Source organism: Rhipicephalus sanguineus, chromosome 10 (assembly GCF_013339695.2).
Source record: "Rhipicephalus sanguineus isolate Rsan-2018 chromosome 10, BIME_Rsan_1.4, whole genome shotgun sequence".
NCBI lineage: Eukaryota > Metazoa > Arthropoda > Arachnida > Ixodida > Ixodidae > Rhipicephalus > Rhipicephalus sanguineus.
In genome coordinates, this window is record NC_051185.1 from 136,592,992 (window position 1) to 136,618,500 (window position 25,509).

General features: G+C 45.2%; 1 protein-coding gene across 1 annotated transcript in view; it reads left to right on the forward strand.

The window, feature by feature from the left end:
• Window positions 1–25,509, forward strand: part of LOC119372486 (G-protein coupled receptor-associated protein LMBRD2B) — a 329,677-nt gene that overhangs the window by 52,408 nt on the left and 251,760 nt on the right. Inside the window, exon 4 of the mRNA XM_037642956.2 lies at window positions 11,861–11,951. Coding sequence (XP_037498884.1) covers window positions 11,861–11,951 — 91 coding nt within the window. The remainder of the gene's footprint in view (window positions 1–11,860; window positions 11,952–25,509) is intronic.

Consider the following 25,509-nt stretch of genomic DNA (forward strand, 5'->3'; position numbering starts at 1 on the left):
AAACTCTTGGACGGCTAATACTTTGCCAGTGTATGTGGCTTTTCGTAAAACAGCACTTTGACTTTTTAAGGCACTATTATTTCACCTGGGCCAGTAGATGTACAAGCATAACAGTCCATCTTTTTTGTTTAGCCTTGGACTTTCCTGGGAGGCTACACACCCTTGCACTACTATACATTATTTTTCACTTTACAAAATCGTGTGAAACGAGTTTGTCTGAGTGTAATTTACCACCAATTACATAAACTCCAGCTGCTTGACTAGATATGATTCAAGAGAGACACGTTATAAGGACTACAGAATTTAGCATTTCATTCGTTCCACTTGTAACTAGAGCATGGAATAAACATCCTCAGCCCATCATTGGCGAGTCTTTTTGCAGCATGCCTCGTAGTTACGACTTGTGGGCCTTATTTCATAAGCCTTGCAAACACAACATGAGTCTTCATAATCATTGTCGTAACTTCTTTTAATCTTTCTTTTTTCTTTTTTTGCAAAAAATATGATGAAAAGGAAACCATGAAACCTATCCACACGGCTCTACCATGGCGATATCTATTGAAACAGGGAAATTAAAGATGACTCTCTACGGAAAAGCAGCACATAGCCAACAATACCCACAATACACTAGTCATCACCCACGACACTGCAATCAAGAGATATTTGTCAGACAGGCTAATACTTATGGAGGATATTACAGTAGACTCTCAGTAAACGGAAATCTGTTAAACGGAACTGCTGCTTAAACGGAACAACTGCATCTAATATAATTGGTTTCATACTTGGATTCTGCACTCCTGTTCATCTCTCAGTAAACGGAACTCCTGTTAAATGGAACACATTTTCTTGGTCCCTTCAAGTTCCGTTTAACGAGAGTCTACTGTATTTAAGTTTAGGAGCGCATTTGAGTATTTGGTTATGAGTGCTAGCGGCTGGTTGGGCTGTGCTCCGGGAGCTCTTTTAGCTAGTGTTCAATTTTATCTAGTTGAGATGCTTCTTTGTAGAGCATCGCGTGGGTAATTTCTAACAGTTGGTGTTTCCTTTAGGTTGCTTAAGGTGAATGTAGTCACCTTAAGCAACCTAAAGCAACGAACACCGGCGGCGCGGCAGTCGTGGCGACGTGACGTTACGGCAAGCACTCGCTTGCTCAGTGGCCGAGGATCGCCTTTTTCTATGCCCGCCGCGTAATTGCTCTTCCACGATACGGTGGTGATTACTGCTCATTCCTGCGATGCAAATCTCTCAAGGTAGAGGGTGGAAGTTTACACTTGTACAAATCGCCTGTCCTACATATTGCCTGTAATGCTGACCTGGACAGAGTCAGGTGCCCTGTACTTCTGACTGAGCTCACTCTTCTCATGCCCACTGATAAAATGGGGCCAAGGCATACAAATTTTTGTGGTTCTTCTTGGTTCATGAGACTTTTCACTGGATAATTAAAGGCATGTTTGTTCGAAAAGCTAATTACATTTGCCGATACTTTGTGGATTTGAGCTTAGCTTTCATTCCTGATCTACATGTACTGCACTCTGCCCGACTAAACGAAGCTCGGGTACTATTAATCAAGTTCGCCTTTTTCAACAGTACAGGCCTTACAGCCTGTACCGCACCATTGTTACTTTTATGTATTCATCCCTGTGACAGTGTTGCTGTTGGGGGCACCAGGCCTAAAGAGTTCTACTTTGTAACATTTTCGTCAAAAATTGGTTTTGTACGTGTAGCATTATTAACCTTTATGTTCATGCCACTGTTCTTTTTGCTTTTTCTTTTTTGCAATGTTTCATTTCTGGCTCTTATTGAACATATGGCTTCAAAATGGCTGTGAAGTGTACTAGTTCCTGTAAATTAACTGCAATTTTGACAGATAGGTGTGTATCGACTCTAAGTTTTTTACATTTGAATATACAGTCAGCGCGCTCTAAACAGGGCGAGTTTTGCAGTTTTCTTGATGAATTTGGCTTCAAGTTTTCTGTCATTATGCTAAGTGAAACTTGATACTCCTGTGACGCCGTTGTTGTGAATATAGATGGGTATAATGTGGTTCGCATGAACCGGAAAAGCCGGGGCGGTCGTGTATGCATATGTGTGGAAGCTAGTATCAGCTATGAGTATGTTGATGATTGGTCTCGAAGCTGCGAAGATATTGAAGTCATGTGCTTGAAATCTGTTGTCTGTAGACCACCTCACGGCAGCATCAATAGTTTTTTCTACTTCTTAGACGAATACCTTAGGTTCGTAAATGAAAACAGTCATACTTTAGTACTTGGAGGGGATCTGAACATCGACATGCTCACAACATCTAACAAACAAACCGACTTTTCTAACCTGCTTCTTTCGTACAGCCTCTGGAATGTCATAGCTACTCCAACTCGCCTTACAGCCACCACAGCGGCTTTAATAGATTTATAACAAATACTGTTGCTATACTACATCATGGTACGATTAGTATTACGGTTAGTGATCATTTGCCAATCTATCTAATTACTAGTGTATAAACTAAACAAAAACATTCAGTGGAAAGAGATATTTACTTTCAAGACATCAAACCACGATCTCTATCTTGCTTTCGTGATGAAATGAGCTTGTTAAGCTGGAATGACATACTCTCTTGTTCTTCACCTGAAAAGGCCTGTGACCACTTTATTGATACCTTGTGCTCAGTATATCGCAAACATTTTCCTTATAAGCAAGCAAAAAAACCAAAACAAGCTCGTAAACCATGGATTTCATTTAAGCTAATCCAAATGATAAAGAAAAAGAATGCATTGTACCATTTTATGTGTGCACTCGTGACCTCGGCGTGTTGAAAGAGTTTAAAACATTCCGTAATAACTTGACTAAGTTGCTAAAACAAGCTAAGCCTGACTTACTACTCCATGTTTGATGGCATTGTGGACGTAAAGCAGATGTGGAATAAGCTGAGTTCTGTCCTGTCACGATCGCGGCCCGCCTCTACTGCTAATGAGCTTAAAGTAGGAAGCGAGAGCTTTAAAGATGAAGCCCTAGCAAATAAATTCAATGAATATTTCTATCATTGGCTGAAAGCACTCATGATCAAGATGTGTTGATGTATTTACCCAGCCCCCTCACACATTCTTTGTATCTATATGAAACTGATGATAATGAAATTCTAAGCGTGTTCAAAAAATTCAGGTGAAACAAAAGGGAGGATGTGAATGGGCTAAAGACTGCACCAATCCTTCATGTCATCGACCTGATCACACCTTGCCTCACTCACATTTACAACATGGCATTAACGTCTGGCATTTTTCCTCAACAGATAAAAGCTGCAAGGGTTACTGTCGTACACAAAGGTGGTGAAAGAGATAATTTAGGCAATTATAGACCTTTATAAATTCTTCCTTTGTTTTCTAAAGGTTTAGAAAAAAATTATCCTCCTCAGAATGACTTCTTTCTTTGACAAGCATTCCATAATAACGTCGTCACAACATGGGTTCAGGTCAGGCTGTTCGACTGAAACTGCTCTTCTTAAACAAAAAGAAATAATTTTGAACAGTATTTAGGCTAGGAAACTAACACTGGGAGTATTTTTAGATTTCTCAAAAGCATTCGACAGAATAAATCATGCAACCCTATTAGACAAATTAAATTGTTACAGCATACGTGGAATTGTTTTAGAATTAATGAGTAGTTACATAACAGATAGAAAACAATGCGTATCAATAAATAGGCGTCACTCTTCGTTTAAACCTATTAGGCAGGGTGTGTGTCAGGGCAGCATACTGGGCCCACTTTTATTTGTTGTATATATAAATGATATTGTGAATGTCGACGATTCAATTAACTACATTATTTACGCGAATGATACCAGTTTCTTCGTTTCAGGAACCAAGGATGATGAACTTATAATTTGGCAAATGAAGTACTAAGAAAAATCTATAGTTGGTCAGTAAAAAACTCGCTTCAGCTAAATTGCTCTAAGACAAAAGCAGTGCTTTTTAGAGCGAAATTCACACCTTGCGATATTACGAAGACTCTTACGCTAAATGACTCAAAAGTAGAACTCTCTGTGTCAGTTAAAACATTGGGTGTTATTTTTTATGAACTGATGACTTGGGACCACCATACTGATTACTTAAAATCTAAGCTTTGCAAAGCCTTAGGCATGTTGCGCAGATGCCAGAGACTGCTACCAATACAACAGAAACTCATGATATATAATGCACTATTTGCTTCGCATCTGCGCTATTGTCACTTCGTTTGGTCAAACAGCACAAAACAACCACTAGGTCATATTGTCATACTGCAGAAGCAAGCCTTACGGGCTATTGCTGATGTACCCTACAATGAACATACGCGTGATCTGTTTCTGAAGTTCAAAATTATCCGAGTTGACCATCTATATGAGTATCGGCTTATGTGTTCTTTTAAACGTGAAATGACTAAGGGTTCTTCTCATATGAGGAACATCGCAAACTTGTTAACTAATCAATCATCTCTTCTAAACCGAGACACCGAACATTGGGCAGTTCCGCGACCACGCACAAACTATGGTCTTCAAACACTTTCCTACTGTCTTCCTTCCATACTAAATGAATATAAAGTATGCAATGAAAACATACGTTATGTTCCTAAACACGCATTGCTTCAACTAATATGAATGTCAACTTTGCTTTTGTGTTTCTTGAAAATGTGTGTTTCTTGCTGATGTTTATCACTTTGCTTTGTGTATTTCTATTTTAAAATTGCAACAAGTGCGAATACTTGTCATGTTGCTGCTGTAATTTATTGGGCTTTCATTCATTGTCACATCTCATATTGCATTGAGTCTTGGGGCGGCACGTACACAACTTACCTGGACCCGGTTAGACGACTCCAAAAGTGGGCTGTAAGAATCATTACTCATTCTAAGTATAACGACCTCAGGAAACCTTTGTTTTCCCGATTACTTATATTGCCCTTCGATAAGCTATGGAAATTAAAGCTAGCGAAATATGTATACAACCACCCTTTTCATGTTTCGATGTTTTCCGCCCCTTCATGTTCTGCCAGACAACCTTTGGTAAATCGAATAATATTCCCTGAACTAACAATGTATATGGTGAACGGCTTTTGCAGTTCGCTGGTATTAAAATCGGGAATGTTATTCCTTTTGAAATAAAAATGTGTGCTAATTTCACTAAGGCACTAGAAAAACACTAGTATTTAGAAGAATGTACTGAGTTTTAATGTCCTGTCTTATTTAGTCTGATGACTGTGTTAATTGTAGTATGCAAGTGGCTGTTTTTTTTTCTTTTTTTGCGTTCTTTCCTTTGTTGTAATGGTTCTCTCTTTTGTTTTTACTCTTTCTACGATTATTTTATGTACTGTGATGTTTCTTTGCTGATGCTTCATTAGATATTATATGACTTTCTTAGTTACACTTGTCCGAAGTGCCATTATAAAATGTTTCTTTTTGGACCCTAACAAGCCTATGGCTATGGGTCCACGCAGTGTATGCAAGTTTTCTGTAAAAAAAATGTGAGCAATAAAATTCAATTCAATTCAATTGTACGGGGAGGTGGGACCAGTCAAGCTGCCTATATGCAGCTTTTATCCCACCATCCTTGCTGTTTATACATGTTTTGTAACTATGTGGCAATAAACTTCAACTAGTAGTGAAAGTTAAGTAAGCTATAGAAAGCTTGGATAGTATAGCTTATAATGAGAAAGTTGCCGTCCGAACGGAAGATTCACTGTGAAAATGGTGATGGAGGACAGCAAGACATTCGTTGTTATCACTGTGTACTTCAAGACATCGGTGCTAAAAAAAATTTACGCTAATGGTTCTAACTTTATGACAACTTGGCGTAGACTTCACGGTTAGAACACGCGTCCCGAAGAATTACAGATTAAATTAGGACATTTTCAATTCACTAACTACATTGCAGTTTATCGTACAAGTTATGTCTGCCTTTGCAGATTATCTAGGTGATTTGACAGAATTGCGCTTTCTACTACAGGAGACTTTAGATGAATCTGTCGTAAAGAATCACTTAATACATCCGGAACATTAAACAAAATAATACTGCCACGCACACAATGGTTTTGGAAATGCTGAGATGTTAGTACACTTCGATTATGTAAACATTTCTTCTCAACACTCGTCTGGGATTATGTGGCCGTATACCCTGATTTGCATGAACCGCCAGGTCACAAGCAGTAATGTTAAATTCACGTGGGAGCACTGTTGATAGCAATCGTCTGCAAAACAAATTCCTGAAAGTCGAAATGAGCGTTCTGAGCTGTTTCGATGGCACTCTCAGCGACATAGCCCACGTATTAATTAAACGTCCTTCACCTTAACAAGTCAATTAATGGTCTCGCACGTCATGTCCACATAAAGGTTGATGATACTCAGGGGTATATCAAATGCAAGGAAAATTAATTTACGAGCTGGCTATCTAAACTAGTACTTATACAGATGTAACAGCGCCGTTGCTACGATGCTGCGTGAAGGCGCAATCTGACAGCAATAAGGAGTTTCTGCAATTAGCCTCAACTTGTTAATGTTGTGAAGTGAAGCCCCGAAATTATTGCGAGAAAAACGTGAAACTAAACAACATGATGACTGAGCGAGTACACAAGAAAAACAAACAAAACTGCAGCAGTATTCTCGGGCGAGCGCTTTTGCAATCGTGCGCGGGGCTTGGCACACCGGTGAGAACACTGTCCGCAGATCGCGGATGCGTCCGATGCGAATAACACTAGTGGAGGCAAAGCCATATTTTTTAAAGGAATAGCCTGTGAACAACGCAACCTAATAATGTGAATAAGGTGTCTTGTGCGTCAAGACCACGACATGACTGTGAGGCACGCTGCAGATTAATTTTGACTGCCTCTCACGTGCTCCTGTATCTAAGCGGAGGAACCCGGCGGAATGCGGCTGCTGTGGTCGGGAATGAGACCCATGCCCGAGGTTAGCAGCGCGACACAACAACAAACCTGATCACCCCTTTCAAAGTGTGCACGACGGAGCGCGGGCACCGTTGGGGACTGTGAAGAAAAAAATGCATAACTTTTTGTAGTTTTACTAGGAACATTATCGATGCTGTTTTTGCCATTCATCTGAAGCTTGAGACAGGCAAAAAGCCAATGTAAACAGCAGAACAGCGCACAAAGCAAGCGCATGATATGCCGGCGCGTCACGGCGGGCGTCGAAGAGTCCGTGCCGTGACGTTATCCACGCCTCCCACCAGGCGGTGCCACCCCAACTTCTCGGGGCTAATAATGTTTGGCTCGCGTGTTCTCGGGAGCCTCGACTTGAGGGATCTGAGAGGTGTGTTATCGCCGTTCTCGGAACACACGGAAGACAGCAGACACGGTCGGTTCAACAAACACTTTCTCATTTATTAAACATTTCTTTACATACGGCGAGCTCGCCAGCCGAATCCTATTACAAACTAGTGACACGCCAAAACTTATATAAAGACAATGAATATCCGGATAACATAAGACACGCTCAAGACAACATAAGACATAAAATACACCATAACATGAGACAGCATAAGACAAGCAATTCGCAACTTTCAGCTATGGTGGCGCCGCCACGCGGCAACCGGTGAAAGCCGCGTTCCGGTGATAGAACGAAAACTTGCCTAGCGACAACGTGCCGGCTGTGCTTCGTTGTCGGTGTGTCCTGCAACTTGTTGTGCGTGTGAATTACGATGGATTTTGTTGGTGCAACATTGTGGAAGCTTTGCGGTTCAGTAATGGGTTAACAGCACAAGAGAAATCGCGTGTACTGCGTGCCAAAATGCTCAAACCGTATACTGTGAAAGGCGTCGTAAGCGTGGCTGGTTTTTCTTGGACCGGCGGCAGAAAAGACAATGGGATATCCACGTGCGCATCGGGAAGCTTGTCATACGAGAAAGTGATGGTTTCCATCGTGCACCTCAAGTCGGCTGAATTTTGGGACACAACTGAATTCCTCGGATATTACGTGCCAGTACCACGATACGATTATGGGACGCGCTGTAGTGAGAAGCTCCAGATGAATTTCGACCACCTGGGGTTCTTTAATGTGCTCCTAAATCTAAGCACGCAGGTCATCTTTAGCATTTTTCTTCCATCGAAATGCGGCCGCTGTGGCCGGGAATCGAACCCGCGTGAACATGCATCGCAACACCTTACGTACTGCGCTACCGTGGTCCTGGGAGACAGCAGGCGAGTGCTCTTTTTTTTTTTTTTTGCTTAATTTAGAAGACGACGGTCAATAAAACTATGCCTTCGCGAGCGAAAGCCACATCAAAACAGCCTGCCGCAACTGACACCGGCGAGCGGCGGCTAGGCAGACGCCGCTGCCGTCCGCGATCGAGCGCGAGCACGCCGTAGAGTGAGCAAATTTTGCTAACACGATTGATGTTGTACTCTTATGTCAGGCGTCGACATACGCAATCCGTTTTCTCAACACCCTCAATATTAAGAGCAAAGGTGGAAGCGAAGCAAGCCGGTTAAGCAAGACGGCCTGCAGTGTCACTGCTTATCTGCGAATGCATCGCAGGTGCCTTCGCATCGTGGTTCCCGATCTCGCGAGTGGTGTGAACGCGGGTGCTTTTTTTTATTAGTGCCACACTGGAAGTACCGCATTATTGAATTAGGAATTAGTTTGCATGATAAAATAATTGTAGCACATCTTTTTCATGCCACCGATAGCGGCGATACCGGCAAATACTTCGGCATCCTCGGACATGATGATGGGAGCGGTAAGAAACCGAGCAGCGGCACGACGTTGCCTGTCTCTCGTGCTGCTGCCACTATGGCTATACGGCCGTGCGATCGCCGGACCGGGCGGATGATAAAAATCTGCCGAGTTTAACGCACGCCGGACGCCCGATCCGGCGACCCTGTACGGCGAAACATCACCATTCCGGCTGCTACACAAGCGCGTAGGACGTCAAATCGGATGCAAAATCGTGCCGCGTCTCGCAGTTTACGCTCTGAAGCGTGTGCCACTCCATGCATGGGAAGTTTAATGCGGTGGAAAATTATCCTAGCCGGCAAGCGGCAGCAACCAGCGACAACACATGCGGTGATCGCTTCGTGTGTATGGGTGATCACCGCATCGACAGCCGTATTGGATTTCTTGTGGCGCCCCCTATAGTTGCTGAAAGTTGCGAATGTCACACGAGGAACGTTGCACAGCGGTTCACTTCACGATACACAAATACACCACTAGCACAAACGCACCTTCACATAGTGTCACTCGCCAACAAATCCACTGCCTAAATGAAAATTCAGAAAAAAACGCTCACAAGATATTGAAAACGTTTGTACCACGTGCAACTTCGCTACGAAAAAATGTCCTGCCGAACTGGCCGAGCAGACGAGGTGGAAGGGGCAAAACGCAGGTGCGACAGAACAGGTTTTGTTGAGCAGAACAACTGATATGACGTAGCGCGTTGGTGTGCAGGGAGTTGGAAGAGGCCTTAAGCTAATCTAGGTGGTGTTGGTTATCACCTACTTCCGCCCCTCCCCCCGGTTTCGATTGTCTTCATGCTTAAGAAAAAGTTTGGGGTTCCGCGGCACTCCGGAAAAGCAGTTGGAGTTCCCCAAGGCCAGAAAGTTTGAGAACCCCTGCTTTAGCAGTTTTGCACAAAAAGGCGGCAGCGGACTGATGCGAAGCGCATTTGTGTTGACCTCCAATAAAAGCGTACAGTACACTTGCAACGGCGCTACTCCCTGCAGTACCATACGAGGTTTCTTAGCACGCGCGCCGCAGTCATGAAGGTGGTCCCGCATGAGGTGGCAGTGAACGGCGGTGCAGCGCACTTATGTTGTCGCCTGTTAAAAGCGTGTAGTACACGCGGCCAAGCATATGGCTGAAGGCGCTTATTGTGATGTTCTCCTGACAAGGAGTAACACTGGCCTACAGGAATCTCTTGGGGAGCTTGAAAAGCTACATAAGCAGACGTACAAAAAGCCAAAGCAGTAATCTGCTAAATCATATCACTGATCTGAAAAAAAAGGTCTAATACAATTCTTTTGGTATCGCAGTTTTTTTAATTTTTGAAAAGTGTGATGCTTTTTTCGTTTTTTTCCAAATGTTTAATGTGAACCTTGTTTCCAGAACCTTTTTTTCAATTATTGCGTATGTTTGTTTCGCGGGCTAGATAAGCTCATGTGGTATGTAAGAAGGTAGTGTAGTTCAGAAGCACACGTTGTTGTTGGCCTAGTCGGTTTATGTTCATTCAGAAGCCACGGTTGTAGCTAATTCGCGCAAAGAAACAACAAGGGAAGGGTTACACAATTTTATTGGATTTGTAGTAGGGCATCGACACACCCTTAACCCTTCCCTTGTTTTTTTGCGCGAAATAGCCACAACCGTGGCTTCTGCATGAGTAGTGTAGTTCGTACCTGGCGATAATTTGTTAAAAAGGCTTTCTCCAAAGGCTGTTTCAGTGTTATGTGTATTCTGAGGCAATTAAACTATGTACTTGTCCCCCCAAGTTGCTACAAATTTGTTTTTGCACGCTCCTGGAACGACATAATAAATGCCGCTAACTGCTCCAAAATCGAAATTTTGCTGCTCGAAACACTGCTCCCAATTCAGTTTCAGCCATCTCACCCGTGGCACAATTTTATTGGATTTGTAGTAGGGCATCGACACTCTCTAAATTCTTACACAGTCCTGCCAAGTTTTAGGAGTGCTGTTTCCTGGGCGAGTTGGCAATGCAGTCTGAAAAGGGTTTGCGCCAGTGAACACACAGACAGAAGCGCTTCCGTCTGTGCGACCGTGTTCACAGCGCTATCCTTTTCAGAATGCCATATTTGTATGATGCAAGTGCAGTGTTGAAAAATGGATGCTTTACAGCTTGGTTGATGCACTGAAGCACACAATGTTGCTTTTCATTATATATTTTTTTCATAACAGATATAACCAGTTAACCAAACAGAAACGAGGCGAAAGGCAAGAGGCCCAGGTACTGGGCAATCTCAGTGCACGTTGAAGAACCCTAGGGAGTCTAAATTTCATGGAGCCTTCCACTACGGTGTGCCTTATGGTGATATCAAGCTTTTTGCACGTAATGCCATGGAATTTATGAACATTAACAAAACTGAAATGCGTCCCCATGCACCGAGAGCCACACAACAACAACACCTTGCCTATACTCTTTGAAGTACTGCTCTCCCCGGCCACTACACGGAGCAACAGTACGTGTGCATTGTGAATGGATGATGCTAAGCAGACACATCGATGTAATCGTGGCATTGCCTTGATTGCTTTGGGGCTGCCGCAGAACGTCGCTCAAGTGGGTCCCGGACATATTCTTCGAACGGCAAGATAAACTTGATGCACGTGAGCAAAACCGTTTGTGCATGGCCGCCCAAGAATGGCAAATGGTGAGCGGCCATGCTGCTAGCATGAATGGTGATTTTGCTATGCATTAAAAAAAAGAGCAGTCAACACAATGGCAATGACCAGATTCGGCGCGTGCGACTGCATGTGGCGCCAGGCAGATTTTGTAAACAAAGATGGTGGTGGCCACGCAAGCACAATGGGGAATTACTTTATGCCGTTTAAGTGTTTGAGCGCATTTCTGACCTTACAAGAGCAGGGGACGCATGATAAAACGTCCTGTTAATTTTCATTGTTACGGTATTGCAGTTTAGCAACATTTCATTGTCGAGAAATGTGAGATGTAGTTGACGCTGTGGGCGTTCAGTGGGGAGAAGAAGATATTTCATTATAGTGAGAATTTCGCTATGGCAGGTTTCTAATGTATACTTGAATTAAGTCTTGCATTTTTTTCATTTCTTAAGATGCCAGGGCCTGCATCATAAAAGAGTGGTGCAATTCTGGTCTATGGTACAAAGTGCATTGACCTACAGCTGGATGGCCACATCTTGTTCATTGCAGCGGTCTGCGTGCGTCCCTGGAGTTTTGTCCCAGAAGGGGTCCTGCAGAGCCTTTGGCGTGTTGTCTACTGGACGTCCCAAGCCTTGACCTGGTCAGTTACACGTTTTATGTTCTGCACCGTTGATTAAACTGTGCTTTGTACGCACACGAAGGCACGAATGAGAGCAGGTGAACTCGGCATTCATGTGCAGCTTTTCTGGACGCATAACAGCCAGCACCCCTTGCGGCCGCTGCCTGAAGCTAGTGCGTTCTCAATGCGATGAGTAAGTTTTTCACGAATATATAAGCGCGTAGGGCGAATGGTGAAAAACACGGACCACAGAGCGCTTCTACGAACCGAAATGCACGAGACAACTGTGGCGATGATGTCGATAATAATATCTGGAGTTTCGCGTCCCAAGACCACGATATGATTATGAAGGACGTTGTAGGGGAGGGCTCCGGAAACTTTGACTATTTGGTGTTCTTTAACGGGCACTGATATCGCGCAGTACACGGGCCTCTAGCATTTTGCCTCTGTCAAAATGCGACCGCTGCGGCCGGGATCGAACCCACGACTTCCGGGTGAGCAACTGAGCACTAACCATTGTACTACCGAGGCGGTCAGCGATAATGTTGTGATGATCTTTAATTTTGTTCCCTGAGGAGTTTAAGATCATGCAATGGTAGGGCAGTGTACTGTGTGATGTCAGTGCGCATTAAAGAACAACAGATGGTCTAAATTTCCAAAGCTTTCCAATGAGGCATTCGTCATGATCATATCATAGTTTTGGCACGTAAAACCCCACAAATTATATTTTTTAGTGTGCTCCAGGTATGTACTGTATTTATTTGAGGTAGTAAAACTATATGTGCACAACATATACAAGGTCTAGCAGCTGTCAAAACATGGTTTTAGAAAATGAGAACCTGTGTAGACAAAAAAAACTGCATATTAGCTGAAACTTCAAAGTGTGTAGTTTTTCTTGTATTCATGCTAATAATAAATTTGTAAATATTCAACGTTTTAATGGCTGTATTGACGACAATGTGTAGACACTTCGGGCTAGCACGATTTTAAACACATGTATTTCAGTGGCTAGAAACTTGGTTGTTTTGCACGCCTGTTCTCTGTGTGTTGACCTCTTCAGACTCCTCGTCCCTCCACAGGGACATTGAAACTGGTTCTGAGATTCTGAATGCAGAAGTAAGTTTCACAGACGGCGTCTCTGTCGGAGGACAAGTATTGTGGGACAATCAGTATATAACATATCACGTTTTCTCGCTTCCTGAGGAAGGCAGCATGCTGACAATCGCACATGCGACACTGCTCTCGGGTCTAAGGACGTTGAGGAATGCCCACGAAGGATAAAAATGTATGACAATTCTCTTTGACAATCTCAGTAGGGATGAAGGATCGAATGATAACGAGCACGCAGATGTTAAATGACTGGTATTTTTGCCTTGTCACATTGAGAACCAGCGCGCATGTTATAGTTCTGTCGTGGCCACCTTCACACATGAAGAATTGGCACGCAATGCACTCCGGACCCAAGGAGCAGCTAGTGTAATATAAAATGTTTACGAGCGAAAAAGACGTGGACGAGAAGAAGGAATACAGGACAACGCTAGTCCTGTATTCATGTCTAGGAAGTCTAGTAAACATGTCATATTATTCAAGATACCAACTAGCCCAACTTTCCACCTGATATGATCCCTCAACTACTGAATGTACATCCCACAATTACCATCATCGTGCAAGAGAGCCGCTCAGTAATTGCGTTTAAAAAGAAAATACACACGTATCTACTAATGCTTCAAAAGTGATTTTTTTGAGAGATGGCACAAATGCCATCTCTCAAGTTGTTAAAATTGACGTGCATCTGTCACATTTTCATTTAGTGAATAGTAATAGCATGGTTTTGTATTCAACAAGTCTGGGTATTTGCGCATATTTCCTGCTTTGTCTCTATAAAAAAAAAAATGTTATAATACGCTATTGTTATCAACTGAGTCTTGCAAACAGGCCTCGAAATGTTAATGTTCTTCTAACAATGTTTTATGTACTGTTATCAAAAATTGTGTAACTGTGGCTGCTTGTCCGTTTCTAATTTTTAACATGTATACATCACTGATCCTTGTGCACTTTGTTGACTGGGACGTGTTACGGCACTTTGTCAGGCATTAAATTGCCTTTTTGCTAACCCTGCTCCTTATCTTACATGTGTGATCAATGTGCAGTACACTGTACTCTGTAACTGATTGATGATTGATTGAATAAAGAGCAGCTAGTGTGCAACGCTTTATGGTGGGGGGGGGGGGTGATGTGCTAAGGACAGTTAGATTGCTTAACACCTTCGTGACTGTGCCTACTCCCATCGATAGTGTGTTCTTGATGACTTCAAGTTCAAATTTTGGCGCTCTCTGAGCACTTGTGGGCAGCTAATGCCATCCAAAAGGTACAAGAGGAAGTATTTTAGGAGTTTCGCTTTCCAGTTTCTTTTTCCCACCGTGGGGGGATTTTCGAAGCTCCTTTGCAGCTGAGGAGGCGAGCGCTCATGGTTTCGGTATGGTGTTGAAGTCACTCGCGGGTGCTCCATGGGAACAGTGAAATAGGTGGATTCCGATAACTCTTAGTGGGAATGATGTTAGCAGCGCAGACAAGGAAGATGACTTTAATTCGTCAGGCTTTAGTACGAACGCTGAAAGTACGTCGAACCGCCGTCTTATCACTGCCGTGCATTGAAGTAAACCTATCCGGTGTATACTAAAGGTCACAGCTCTCATCTGCTGTAGGTGTCAACTTCATTCGACCGGGAGCACTTCTGCACAAAGAGTGGAGTGCTCTCCGCGACACGGCCTGGAACGGACATTGACCCAGCGCTCTGGAGTGCCGCGCAGCGGCTTCTTCGTGTTGTTTTTCACTGCCAGAACAGATATGCAACCTCACAAATAAGTATGCGAGGATGCATATTTTTTGAAAAGCCAACATGCAGCGAGAGGGACTATTCCTGGAGGGAGGTCACTGAGGAGGAGGTGCGCAAGTTCGTCGGACTTCTGGTATGCATCCTAGTTCCACTCCTGCATTGCTATTGGAGTGGACGACACACATTTCCAGGCCTTCTTCCACTGGCAGTGATGCCACGGAAAAGGTTCAAGGCGTTGCTTGCCTTCTTGAGCGTCTCTGATCCGGGAAGACGACCGTCGCATCCAGTCAGAAGTTTCACCGCGTGCCTTCTCTACTGCGACACATGAACGACTCATCCACGCTATTTTTGCAACCCCGTCAGAACCTTTCCGTGGATGAGAAAATGGTGAAACCTAAAGGTCAATCTCGTATTCGGCAGTACATTAGGGACGACAAAGTGTTCAAATGAGGATACAAATGATGGGGTTTGGCAGATTCAGAAACGGGGTACACTGTTCATTTCAATGTATACATGGGAAGGCGCCTCAGGGTCCCCAGCACCAGCCACAAAAAAAGAAATTGACAAATACCAGAACTGCAAACTATGCTACGAAGAAAGGAGAGCTGAGAAGAAAAAAAATCCTTTCTGTGAAACATGTGCAGCCAACGTTTGTTTCACTGCGCTGAGAAACTTCATGCAGTCGCATATGGGCACTAGTGTTTATATTTTTGTATGTATGCGTAGTGTTCTTGCATTATGTGTTATATTAATGCTAGGTGACGGCACTGACACTAACACTAGTAACCCACTAACAGAGGGCACCACTAAGTGGTTCCGGATGTATATATAGTGGATCAATAAACAATGCCGGGCACTTCGTTGCTGGCCCAGCCGAGCGTCGCATCGTCGTTTCGTTACTCTCTACACGGTGTCAGAAGTGGGATCTGCTTCAAAGTAAAAATGCCTCTAGACGAGAAGAACGCAAAGGACAGCGAGCTACCTGCGGCGACCGGTGGGAAAGCCATGGTGGTCACTGAGTCCAACTTGCAACCGCCACGCCATTTCGACTTTGAGAACCCAGCGGCTTGGCAAAGGTGGCATCAACAGTTCAACGACTACAGTTTTGCAATGGGTCTTCATGCTGCGGACGATGAAATTCGCGTCGGAACGCTGCTGTACTGCATGGGAACCAGGTCACGGGACATTCTGTGTGCATTACAAGTACGAGATGAAGACTATGCAAAGTACAGCGTCGTCATTGGTAAGCTCAAGGGATACTTCATACACCCGACCGGCGAGCTCTACGAGAGTGCAGGGTTCCACCGACATGTTCAACAGGCAGGTGAGACAGCTGACGCGTTCTTCACGGCGCTAGGTAATATGGTGAAAAGCTGCAATTACTCTGCACAGGACATAGAGGAGCGATTGGTCTGCGACCGTTTTATTGTTGGCTTTCGGGACACGAGGTTATCGGATAAGCTTTGCCACCATCCAAAGCTTACGTTAGGTGAAGCGCTCATTTGTGTCCGTCTGGCGGAAGATGCAGAAAAGGAAAAAGCAAATCTTTCAGCATGTTCGCCAGCGGTAAGAGCACATCCCGAAGCGATAAAGGTGGACGCGGCAAAAGCCATACAGAGCCGCCCGCAGCAGCGAGACATGCGCCACGCAGTTGCCCCATGAATGCCCATTTCTTCATTGCCTTGTGCATTTGGTGGACGGTCCTCACATCCGCACTCAAAACGTCCCGCACACCAAGCAACCTGCAACAAATATGGAAAGAAGTGCCACTTTGCAGTGGTTTGTCGGGCTAGCAAGAAACTTTCCGTTGTGGAATTGTGTGCTGTCAGTTCGAGCAGCGAAGCGCGGGCCAAGTTCTTGGATGTAAAAGTGGACGGAATGCCTGTACACTTCAAAGTTGACAGCGACGCCGAGGTCACAGTCGTCCCCAGTAAATTTTCTGGATTTACACCATTTCTTGAGGCGCCAGAAGGGAACTCTCAGGACCGGCGGGACAACCGTTGGACGTGCTGTGATCGTTTATCACCACTCTGCAATAGAAGAACAAGTCGACAATGCAACGGCTTTACGTGCTTTGGTCACAGGTCGTGCCACTTCTGGGGTTTCCTGCCATCCAAGAGGTGGGTGTGGTCTAGTTCGTGGATCCGGTGGTCAAGGCGCAAGGCAACCAGGTGGCATCAGACAAGCTGTTTTGTGGTTTGGGCGAGCTGCAAGAAGCATACACTATACACCTAAAACCGGATGCTGTCCCCTATTCCCTGCTGGCCGCAAGACGGGTGCCCATACCTTTACACGGTGTCGTGAAGGCGGATCACGACAGGCTTCAAGCAGAGGGCGTGACAAAGCCTACACCGTAGTGTGCAGGTGTGGTCGTTGTTCTGAAGGCATATGGTTCATACCGCATCTGCATCAACTTGTCCAAGTTGAACCAGGTGGTGTTGCGTGAGCGCCATATCTAGCCCACCGTAGACCAGGCTTTGGGACTCCTGGGTAATGCTCAGGTGTTTTCGAAGCTTTACGAGACATCCAGTTTCTATCAAGTAAAACTGGCAGAAGAGTCTGAAAAATTAACAACATTCATCATGCCGTTCGGACGTTATTGTTACCGTCGGCTGCCATACGTTCAGTGCCAAATGAGCCACATTTTCGAGGGTCAAGACGGCGTCATAAACATAATCGACGACATTTTGGTTTTTGGCCGCGACCGTGCAGGACATGACAGCCGACTTCAGTCGGTGCAGGGTCGACTGAGAAACGCCGGGCTGACTGAACAAGTCGAAGTGTCAATTCGGCATCACAAGCATCAAGTTCCTCGGCGTAGTTATATGTGGCAGCTGTATTTCGCCGGACCCAGACAAGCTTGCAGCTGTTAAGAGCATGGAACCTCCTGTCGAGGTCGGTGTCATCCGCAGACTATTGGGCATGGTCAACCATGGGGGACGGTTCTTACCCCATCTGTGAGAGGTGGCGGCACCATTCAGCCGTAAAGCGGTTTTCCCGCACCAGTTGATAGATGGCAAGTGCATTGCCCTCGTGACATGCTGCAGATAAGGTTGGCCTCGAAAAAACAGAGTACCTTCGAACCTCTCGAAGTATGGGAAGTACCAAGGGGAGCTGACAGTGTGCAACGGACTGCTCCTTAAAGGAGGGTGCCTCACGATTCCAGGGGCTCTGCAGAGGGACGTGTGGGATTCACTTCACGAGGGCCAACAGGGTGCGAACCGATGCAAGGCACGTGTGCGTGACTCTGTGTGGTGGCTTTATATGGGCAAAGATACCGTATCTGTGGTGGAATCGTGTGAACATTGTGCAACTACCAGGGTCCAGTGTGCCGAGCCTCTGCTACCAACACCTTCAATGGAATACCCATGGCAACAAGTGGGTGCAGGTTTGTTCCACATGGGGGGACAAAAATTTTCTGCTGCTCGGGGACTATTATTCACACTATGCGGAGGTCACCATGCTATGCAACACTTCCAGCCAGCCGATGATATCAGCTATCGAGAGTGTCATGGCTCGATTCGGCATACCGGAAGTGTTTCGAAGTGACAATGGCTCCCAGTTCTTGTCAAATGAGTTTACAAGTTTTGCCCAGAACTATGGATTTAGTCACATCACTAGCAGTCCTGGTTACCCTCAGTCAAATGGTGCGATGGAACGGGCTAAGACCGTAAAGGATCTCTTTCGCAAGAGTAACAACTACTGCCTGCCACTGCTGGCATATTGTGACACACCAGGTGTCGCTGGTTACAGCCCGTCCCAACTGCTCATGGGGCGATGGTTACGAACACACATACCCAGGGACCAGGGCAAGCTGTCACTGGACATACCACAACGAGACGTCTTCTACCAAAAAGACACCGCCGCCAAGAGGAGGCAAACTCGGGACTTCAACCGTCGGCACGGGGCAAGAGAGTTTCAGGAGCTCTCTTCAGGAGACGAAGTGTGGGTAACTGATGCCGAGTGCCGTACCCAAGTTCTTAGCAGAGCCCAGCGTCCATGATCGTACATTGTGGTAACAACTCCCAGCGGAGTTATACAACCAAACCGACGGTATCACGTATCTTTTTCCCCAGATTCCAGTGCATCATTCCCAGTCTCACTTCAGAGTCCGGGGCCAAGCCAGAAGCTCAGCCAGGAGTAACCATCACATGGCCAACACGATACGAGTACCAGGGCAGACCTTGGCAGCAACCCTCACATGGTTACCACGTCCGGGAGGCATGTGGTCCCACCCAAAAGACCGAATTTGTAGAATTTGACTGAATTTTTAGATCTCGGAAAAGGGGATGTAGTACGTGTTCTTGCATTCTGTGTAATATTAACCCTAGGTGGCGACACACTAACACTAGTAACCCACTAACAGAGAGCGCCACTAAGTGGTTCCAGGTGTATATATGGTGGATCAATAAACAGTGCCAGGCACTTGTTGCATCGTCCATTTGTTACTCTCGACGATGTGTAAATAACATTTGTGCTTACAGACTAAGCAGTGTTATTCTATAACAGCCTTGTATTCAAAGTGAATATTTTGATTTTTTTTTGTTTAGCTTGTGCAGGGTAGTATTGATGTTTTTATGAATATTTTGTTCTTTTCGTTACATTTTTCTTTGGTTTGATAAATTTGAATGATATTCAAAGTATATGCGTTGTTTGAAATTAATACTTTTAGAAAGACCAATCCTTCCTCTATCATTTGACACCCTACACTTAAGCATCAATTAATTCCTGTTGCAGGAAAAAAATATTTCCCGGACTATCAGAAAATAACTGATTTTTTCCACTGTCACGAAAGGCTCAATGGGAATCTGATGATAAGCTTTCGTAAAATCAGTCTTGGAATATACTGTTGTGCTGGTTAAAAAGGCAGGGCAGTCCTGAATATTGGGTAAAGGGTGTCGGTCTGGAACGGTGACCGCATTGCTAATCACCACAGGGCCGCCGGTCATTGTTCTTGTTGGGAACCATGTGCAGTGCCGACGGTCACGCGCTTGAAGAAGGACGCGTGACCTTCACTTGTAACATATGCTTGGAATCATTGAGAGCAGCTCGAAGTTTATCAGGACCGAGTGGGTGGCAGTGGTAATGATGCAGTGGGTCACAGTGTGCCTTGGGGTCTTATCCGTAGGAGACTGTGTAGTAATCTCGGAAAGCTCGTTGAGCAGAGCTGTATACGGGGAGGTAGGGAGTTTCACGACACTTGGTTTTGGGGCTGTAGTGTGTGGCAGACTGAACGACAAACCAGTAATGTTGTCCACTAGTGGCTCATATGCACATGAAAATGCCCAAAGAAATCGGCCCGCAAGATGGCATATCCAAAATAACCTTCTCCTAAAGGGAAGCACTTTTTGCAAAAGGTGACCTTGGATAGAGGTAATCTATTACGTATACAAGCACCCTTATTGATTGTGCCAACATTGACGCTGATGTGTCTGCTGGCGCGCTTCCTCTTCCAGTAGCTGACCACTGGCCTATCCTTTTCATGCTAAGCCATCCAGGGGGAAAGTCACTGCAAAGGCTGATTACAAGTTACTGCGAGACAAAATAAGTCAACTCGATTTCTGTGCTATGTATGTTGAGGATGTTAATACTCAGTATGGGAATTGCATGCGCTTGCTTAGAAATGCTGTGTCAATATGCACCACTGTAACCAATAATAAATATATCAACCCACTCTGCCCTTGGATGACACCGATTATTTTGGAGGTGCTGAAACAAAAGGCCGGGTGGTTCCACAAATGGAAGCAGCATAGGAACAATGGATATTACCTAAAACAATTCAAGCTTTAGAGAAATCAATCATTTTCCTTGATGAGGAAGCGATAAAAAGAATACTTCACTAAGCTCGTCGAAGAAGCTGAATGCAACACCAAAAGAGTTGGGGAGATTGTTAAAGTTGCAGTTGGTTTAGATTACAATAAACGCTTGTTACCTGATGTCATAACCCAGGACACGGTCGATAGTTTTACCAACTATTTTGCAGACGTCGGGCGGTCTTTGACTGCCCAGTTTTCTGACACTTCGGGTCATACATGCCCTTCTAGACCAGTCTCTGGTAGCTTCGGCATATTTGAAATAGAACTGCCACATCTCTTATCAGTAGTAAAAACATTAGACGGTAGTAAGGCAGCTGGTCTCGATTCTATGACAGTTAAATTCATAAAAGTTAATATTGACATTTTGGCAGTCCACCTGTTGCATATGTTTCGTCACTGGCAGGACTGTGGTATGTACCCAAATGAGCTTAAGTTGGTCGGGATCTTGTATACAAAGATGGTGACCGTTCAGGTGCCTCGAGTTACAGTCCAGTATCCAGGTTAAGTGTGATTAACACAATATTTGAAAACATATTTTCGTCACAAATTACATCATTCGCTTCCAAACATAGTATAATTTGCCGAAACCAGTATGGTTTCTGGACGCACAAGTCCACGTGTTCTGTGGTTCTGGCATTAACCCAAGTTAATAAGGCCCTAAACAACAAGAAGCCAGCCGTCGTAGTTTTCTTTGACATAAGGAAGGCCTTCGATTCTGTTAACCACAACGTAATGTTAACTAAGCTTCACGACTATGGCTTTAGAGGCAGAATTTATCAACTTCTTAAATGCTACGTTTCTGACCGACAGAAACGAGTAGTGATAGATGACATTGTGTCCTCTACTGAGTCAGTGGTCACATGAGGTACCACAAGGCTCAGTTGTTGGACCTATTTTTTTTTGACTCTGTGTTATTGTACTTGGAAGCTGTAATGTATGCGGGCACTCATATTTGTTGGAGACAATCAGATCAAAGCTGAAATCAATGAGGAGCTACAGGGAGTTCGCTTATGGTTTAAACGAAACCACATAAGCATTACTACAGACAAAACTAAGTACGTGGTTTTTCACTCCAGGAAGATACAGCCTGTCAGAAAAATCGTTGGCGCAAAGCAAGAACGTGGACGAAGGAGTAACACAGACAAGCGCACACTTGCAACTGACCTTTATTAAATCCGATGCTCACTTCTGAAACCCTCACACATGCGTACGACACAAACAACAAAAAACTGCACACTGACCTATCATGACAACCGCTCAGATAGGAAGGCAAACTCGTTTTCAAAAAGCGATGAGGACGGGACGCTGGTGCATTGGTCTCCAAAATGCTTAATGTACATCGCCTGTGTCGCATGTGTCGTGTTGCGTGTGCAATATTATCATTATGCAGCCAAAACAACTAGCCCGTGTTTCCGTTTTATCGCTTTCTTCTGTTCGCCAGCTGCGCCAAGGGGGAGCACAAAGTAATCCAGAAGCACACGTTGTTGGGCTAGTCGGTTCATGTTCTTTCAGAAGCCACGGATGTGGCTATTTCGCGCAAAGAAATCACAAGGGAAGGGTTAAGGGGATTCGCACTCCCCTTAACCCTTCCCTTGTGATTTCTTTGCGCGAAATAGCCACATCCGTGGCTTCTGAAAGGGAACACAAAGGATTGGAGGGGGCACCGGAACTAATCTGGTCTCACCGTTTCTTGCTTCGCGCGTTCGAGCAAGAGTTCAACCTGCGTTAGGACCTGCGTCTAAACCAGTTGGTTTGCAAAGATGGCGGCCACGGTGACGTCGGTGCAAGCTATGTATACCGGTCGATGTGAAGCAGCACACAACTTTTCTGCGGCCATGAAGCGTTTCATGTTAGCGAATAGTGGTGTAGTTTGATAACATCTATGCGCTTTTCTTTGTCTCTAATAGTGCATTGTGTAATCTAGTATATGAATTTTTAGCTGTTCCGTTTGTCACTGTTGGAGCCGTATGGCTGAGATATGTGGTATGTCCCTACACTAGTAGCCAGGCTATGGGACCAAAAATGTTTTTTCGAAGTTTTTTTATACCATGTTGAAAGTGATAATTAAAAAAAAAATCACAGTTTGTCCTCTGCTGAATTCGAAAACCGATGTGAGAGTTCTCAAAAGTGAACGCAAATAGCATTTTTGTCAAAAAAAACAGCGCCTGCAGCCGCAGGGTTTATTGAGATGCTGAGCGAATGTGGTAACGTCATCTTCGGTGTGCCGCATCATCTTCAACAGCAGCACTGTTAAAGCGTCCGAAATAGCTTCAACGCCGCGGAGTATCAGGCGTTTCGGTGCACGCCCAGGCTCTCGTGAATACATTCGGGACCTGTCGCGAGCCCCGCTTAACTACGTGCCAACCGCTAATTGGAAATTTGCGTCTCGTGATGAGCGCCGCCGCCGATACCAGCAAAGCGCAGAATAAATTACGGCTGTCTCGCATGGAGCGATTAAAAACGATGACGCGCTCGGAACACAGAGGCTGCGGCGGGAGAGCGGATGACTCAACCGGCTTTCCCCGATGCGAGTACGAAAATCTCTGCCGACACGCCGGATTTGCGGCTGTGTGAAGCCGATCGTTCCTAGTTGTGTGCAGCAGGTCGCCAACTAAACTAACGCCGTCATTGCCGGGGGGCGCTTGGTGTACCGTTCACACGCGTTTGCCGTGAAAGTGTTGGTTATGCCCACTCCGTTGCTGACCGCACACGGGCGCGGCGATGACGAGCTGCTCTCGTTCGTGAAGGCAACGCGTCTGTGCGGCGCACATTAGCGGTCTCGCATAAAGAGGCAGCATGAATGGCGGCGCGGCGCGTTTGGGTTGTTGCCTTTAAAAACGTGCAGTACACTCACAGCTGCTCTAGGCCACATGCACTACCGAGCAGTTAGCTGAAAGTGCTTATCGTAAAGGGTTGTAAGCGATTAGGTTGTACTGGCACGTTTGCCGCCTGCCGCCATCACGCCTCCGTGCATTCCCGGTGCTTATCCCTAAAGACATCGCGGCACTGCGCCGTGATAGCAGTGATAGTGGCTCCTTCGAATTTCTGGCCTGCTTCACCATATAGCACTAAAGCATTGCTGCAAAGCCGACTTCTGGACATTGCTACGGCGGCAGATACATCGACTTGCGAAAGCGCTGGTCCAAGCCTGCGAGATGATGGAGGCAGTAGAGGCGGGGACTTCAACTAATGCTGCTTTGGACCTGAAATGTGGGCAGAAAGTCCGATAAATGGGACGCCGTAGAGTTTCAGCGTCTGAAATTTCAGACGTTCTTATACATTAACGTTCATAGGGCTTGTGATGGTGCCGCGAAAGTGTCTGAATATTCAAACATGTCTGAAAAATTGGGTTTCCGAAAAATCGGAAGTTGACGTCATTTGCAATATTTGTGTGGCAGGCATGTGTGTTGCCCAGTGAACACCGAGATGGCCATAAGATGTCGATCACCAAGACGCTTCACGCATGCTTCAGTGACCAAAGACAACCCAGCCCAACTCTAATTCACAAGTCCAGGGAAACATTCTGCTAAGTCATCGTGTAGCAAATGCAGCAACTCTTTTTGTGCTTGGGATGACATTCCTCACTCCTGGGCTGATACAGCGACTGCCCTGTATCCAAAATTCTTCAGACCCTGAAACGGCCAAGCGGTTTTCGTGCAAAAGGTTCAAAGCATCCTATACAGTTTCTCATGGTGTCGAGCTGTATTTTACGAAATGTGTGGCCGACGATCTCAACAAGCCAAATGTGTTTTCTTTTATTGCTATTGAGGAAACACCTCTTCTGTAACAGAAGTGCCATGACAGAGGTTTCTGTGATTCTTTATGTGCAAGTATGTACAAGCCCATCTGTGGTAAACATGTCATCTTCAGTCATTTTATAATAAAGTGTGACAATTGATACTGTCTGCTGCATCAGCTGTAGCGCCACCGGCTACTAGCGCCACCTACTGCTGCGAGTGGAAGGGGGAGTGAGGAGAGCAGGGCTGGGGTAGTTGCAAAGAAATAAACAGTTCATGGTGCTATGGTGCTATATTTCATCATTGACTTTGTCTACTAAACAGGGTCAGGTTAGCCGTGGGGGATATTTACAATTCTGTGTCCTTTTATACTTTTATTATGTTTGACTAGCATGCAGCACATGGTGCTTTTATCGGTAGTCTCTCATGAATGCAGTACGTGTCGTAAAGTTGCTTCTAGCAACGCCTGCTCCGAAAGCTAGTTTTGCTGCTCCGAAACACATTTTTGCCTGCTCCAAAGCAGCCTAAGCCAGTAGCATCGCTGCAGGAGTGAAAACGACGACATCGTCCAGGTAGCACAAGCACATGTGCCATTTCAAGTTGCGCAGAACAGTATTCATCATGCGCTCAAAGGTTGTGGGTGCATTACACAGTCCGAACGGCATAACTTTAAATTCATACAAGTCGTCGTGCGTGACAAAGGCAGTGTTTGGTTGAGCACCATCAGCCTAGGGTAATTGCCAGTGCCCTGAGTGCAAATCGAGAGATGAAAAGAATTCTGCTCCTTGCAGGCTGTGAATTGTGTCGTCTATCTGCGATAGTGCATAAACGTCCTTATGAGTGATCTTGTTGAGTCATCGGTAGCCCACACCATAGGTCGGCAAAAAATGTGGAGCTCACTCAGACTCACTTTCCTCAACCGGACTCACTCGGGCTCAGACTCACTGAAATTTTTTCTCAGCCGGACTCACTCAAACTCACACTCACGGCTCTCTCTATCTGAGTGTGTCGACTCATGAGTCCGTTAGCGTCATCATCATCATCAGCCTGTCTACGCCCACTGCAGGGCAAAGGCCTCTCCCATGTTCCGCCAATCAACCCGGTCCTGTGCTTTCTGCTGCCACGTTATACCTACAGACTTCTTAATCTCATCTACCCACCTAATTTTCTGTCTCCCCCTCACGCGTTTG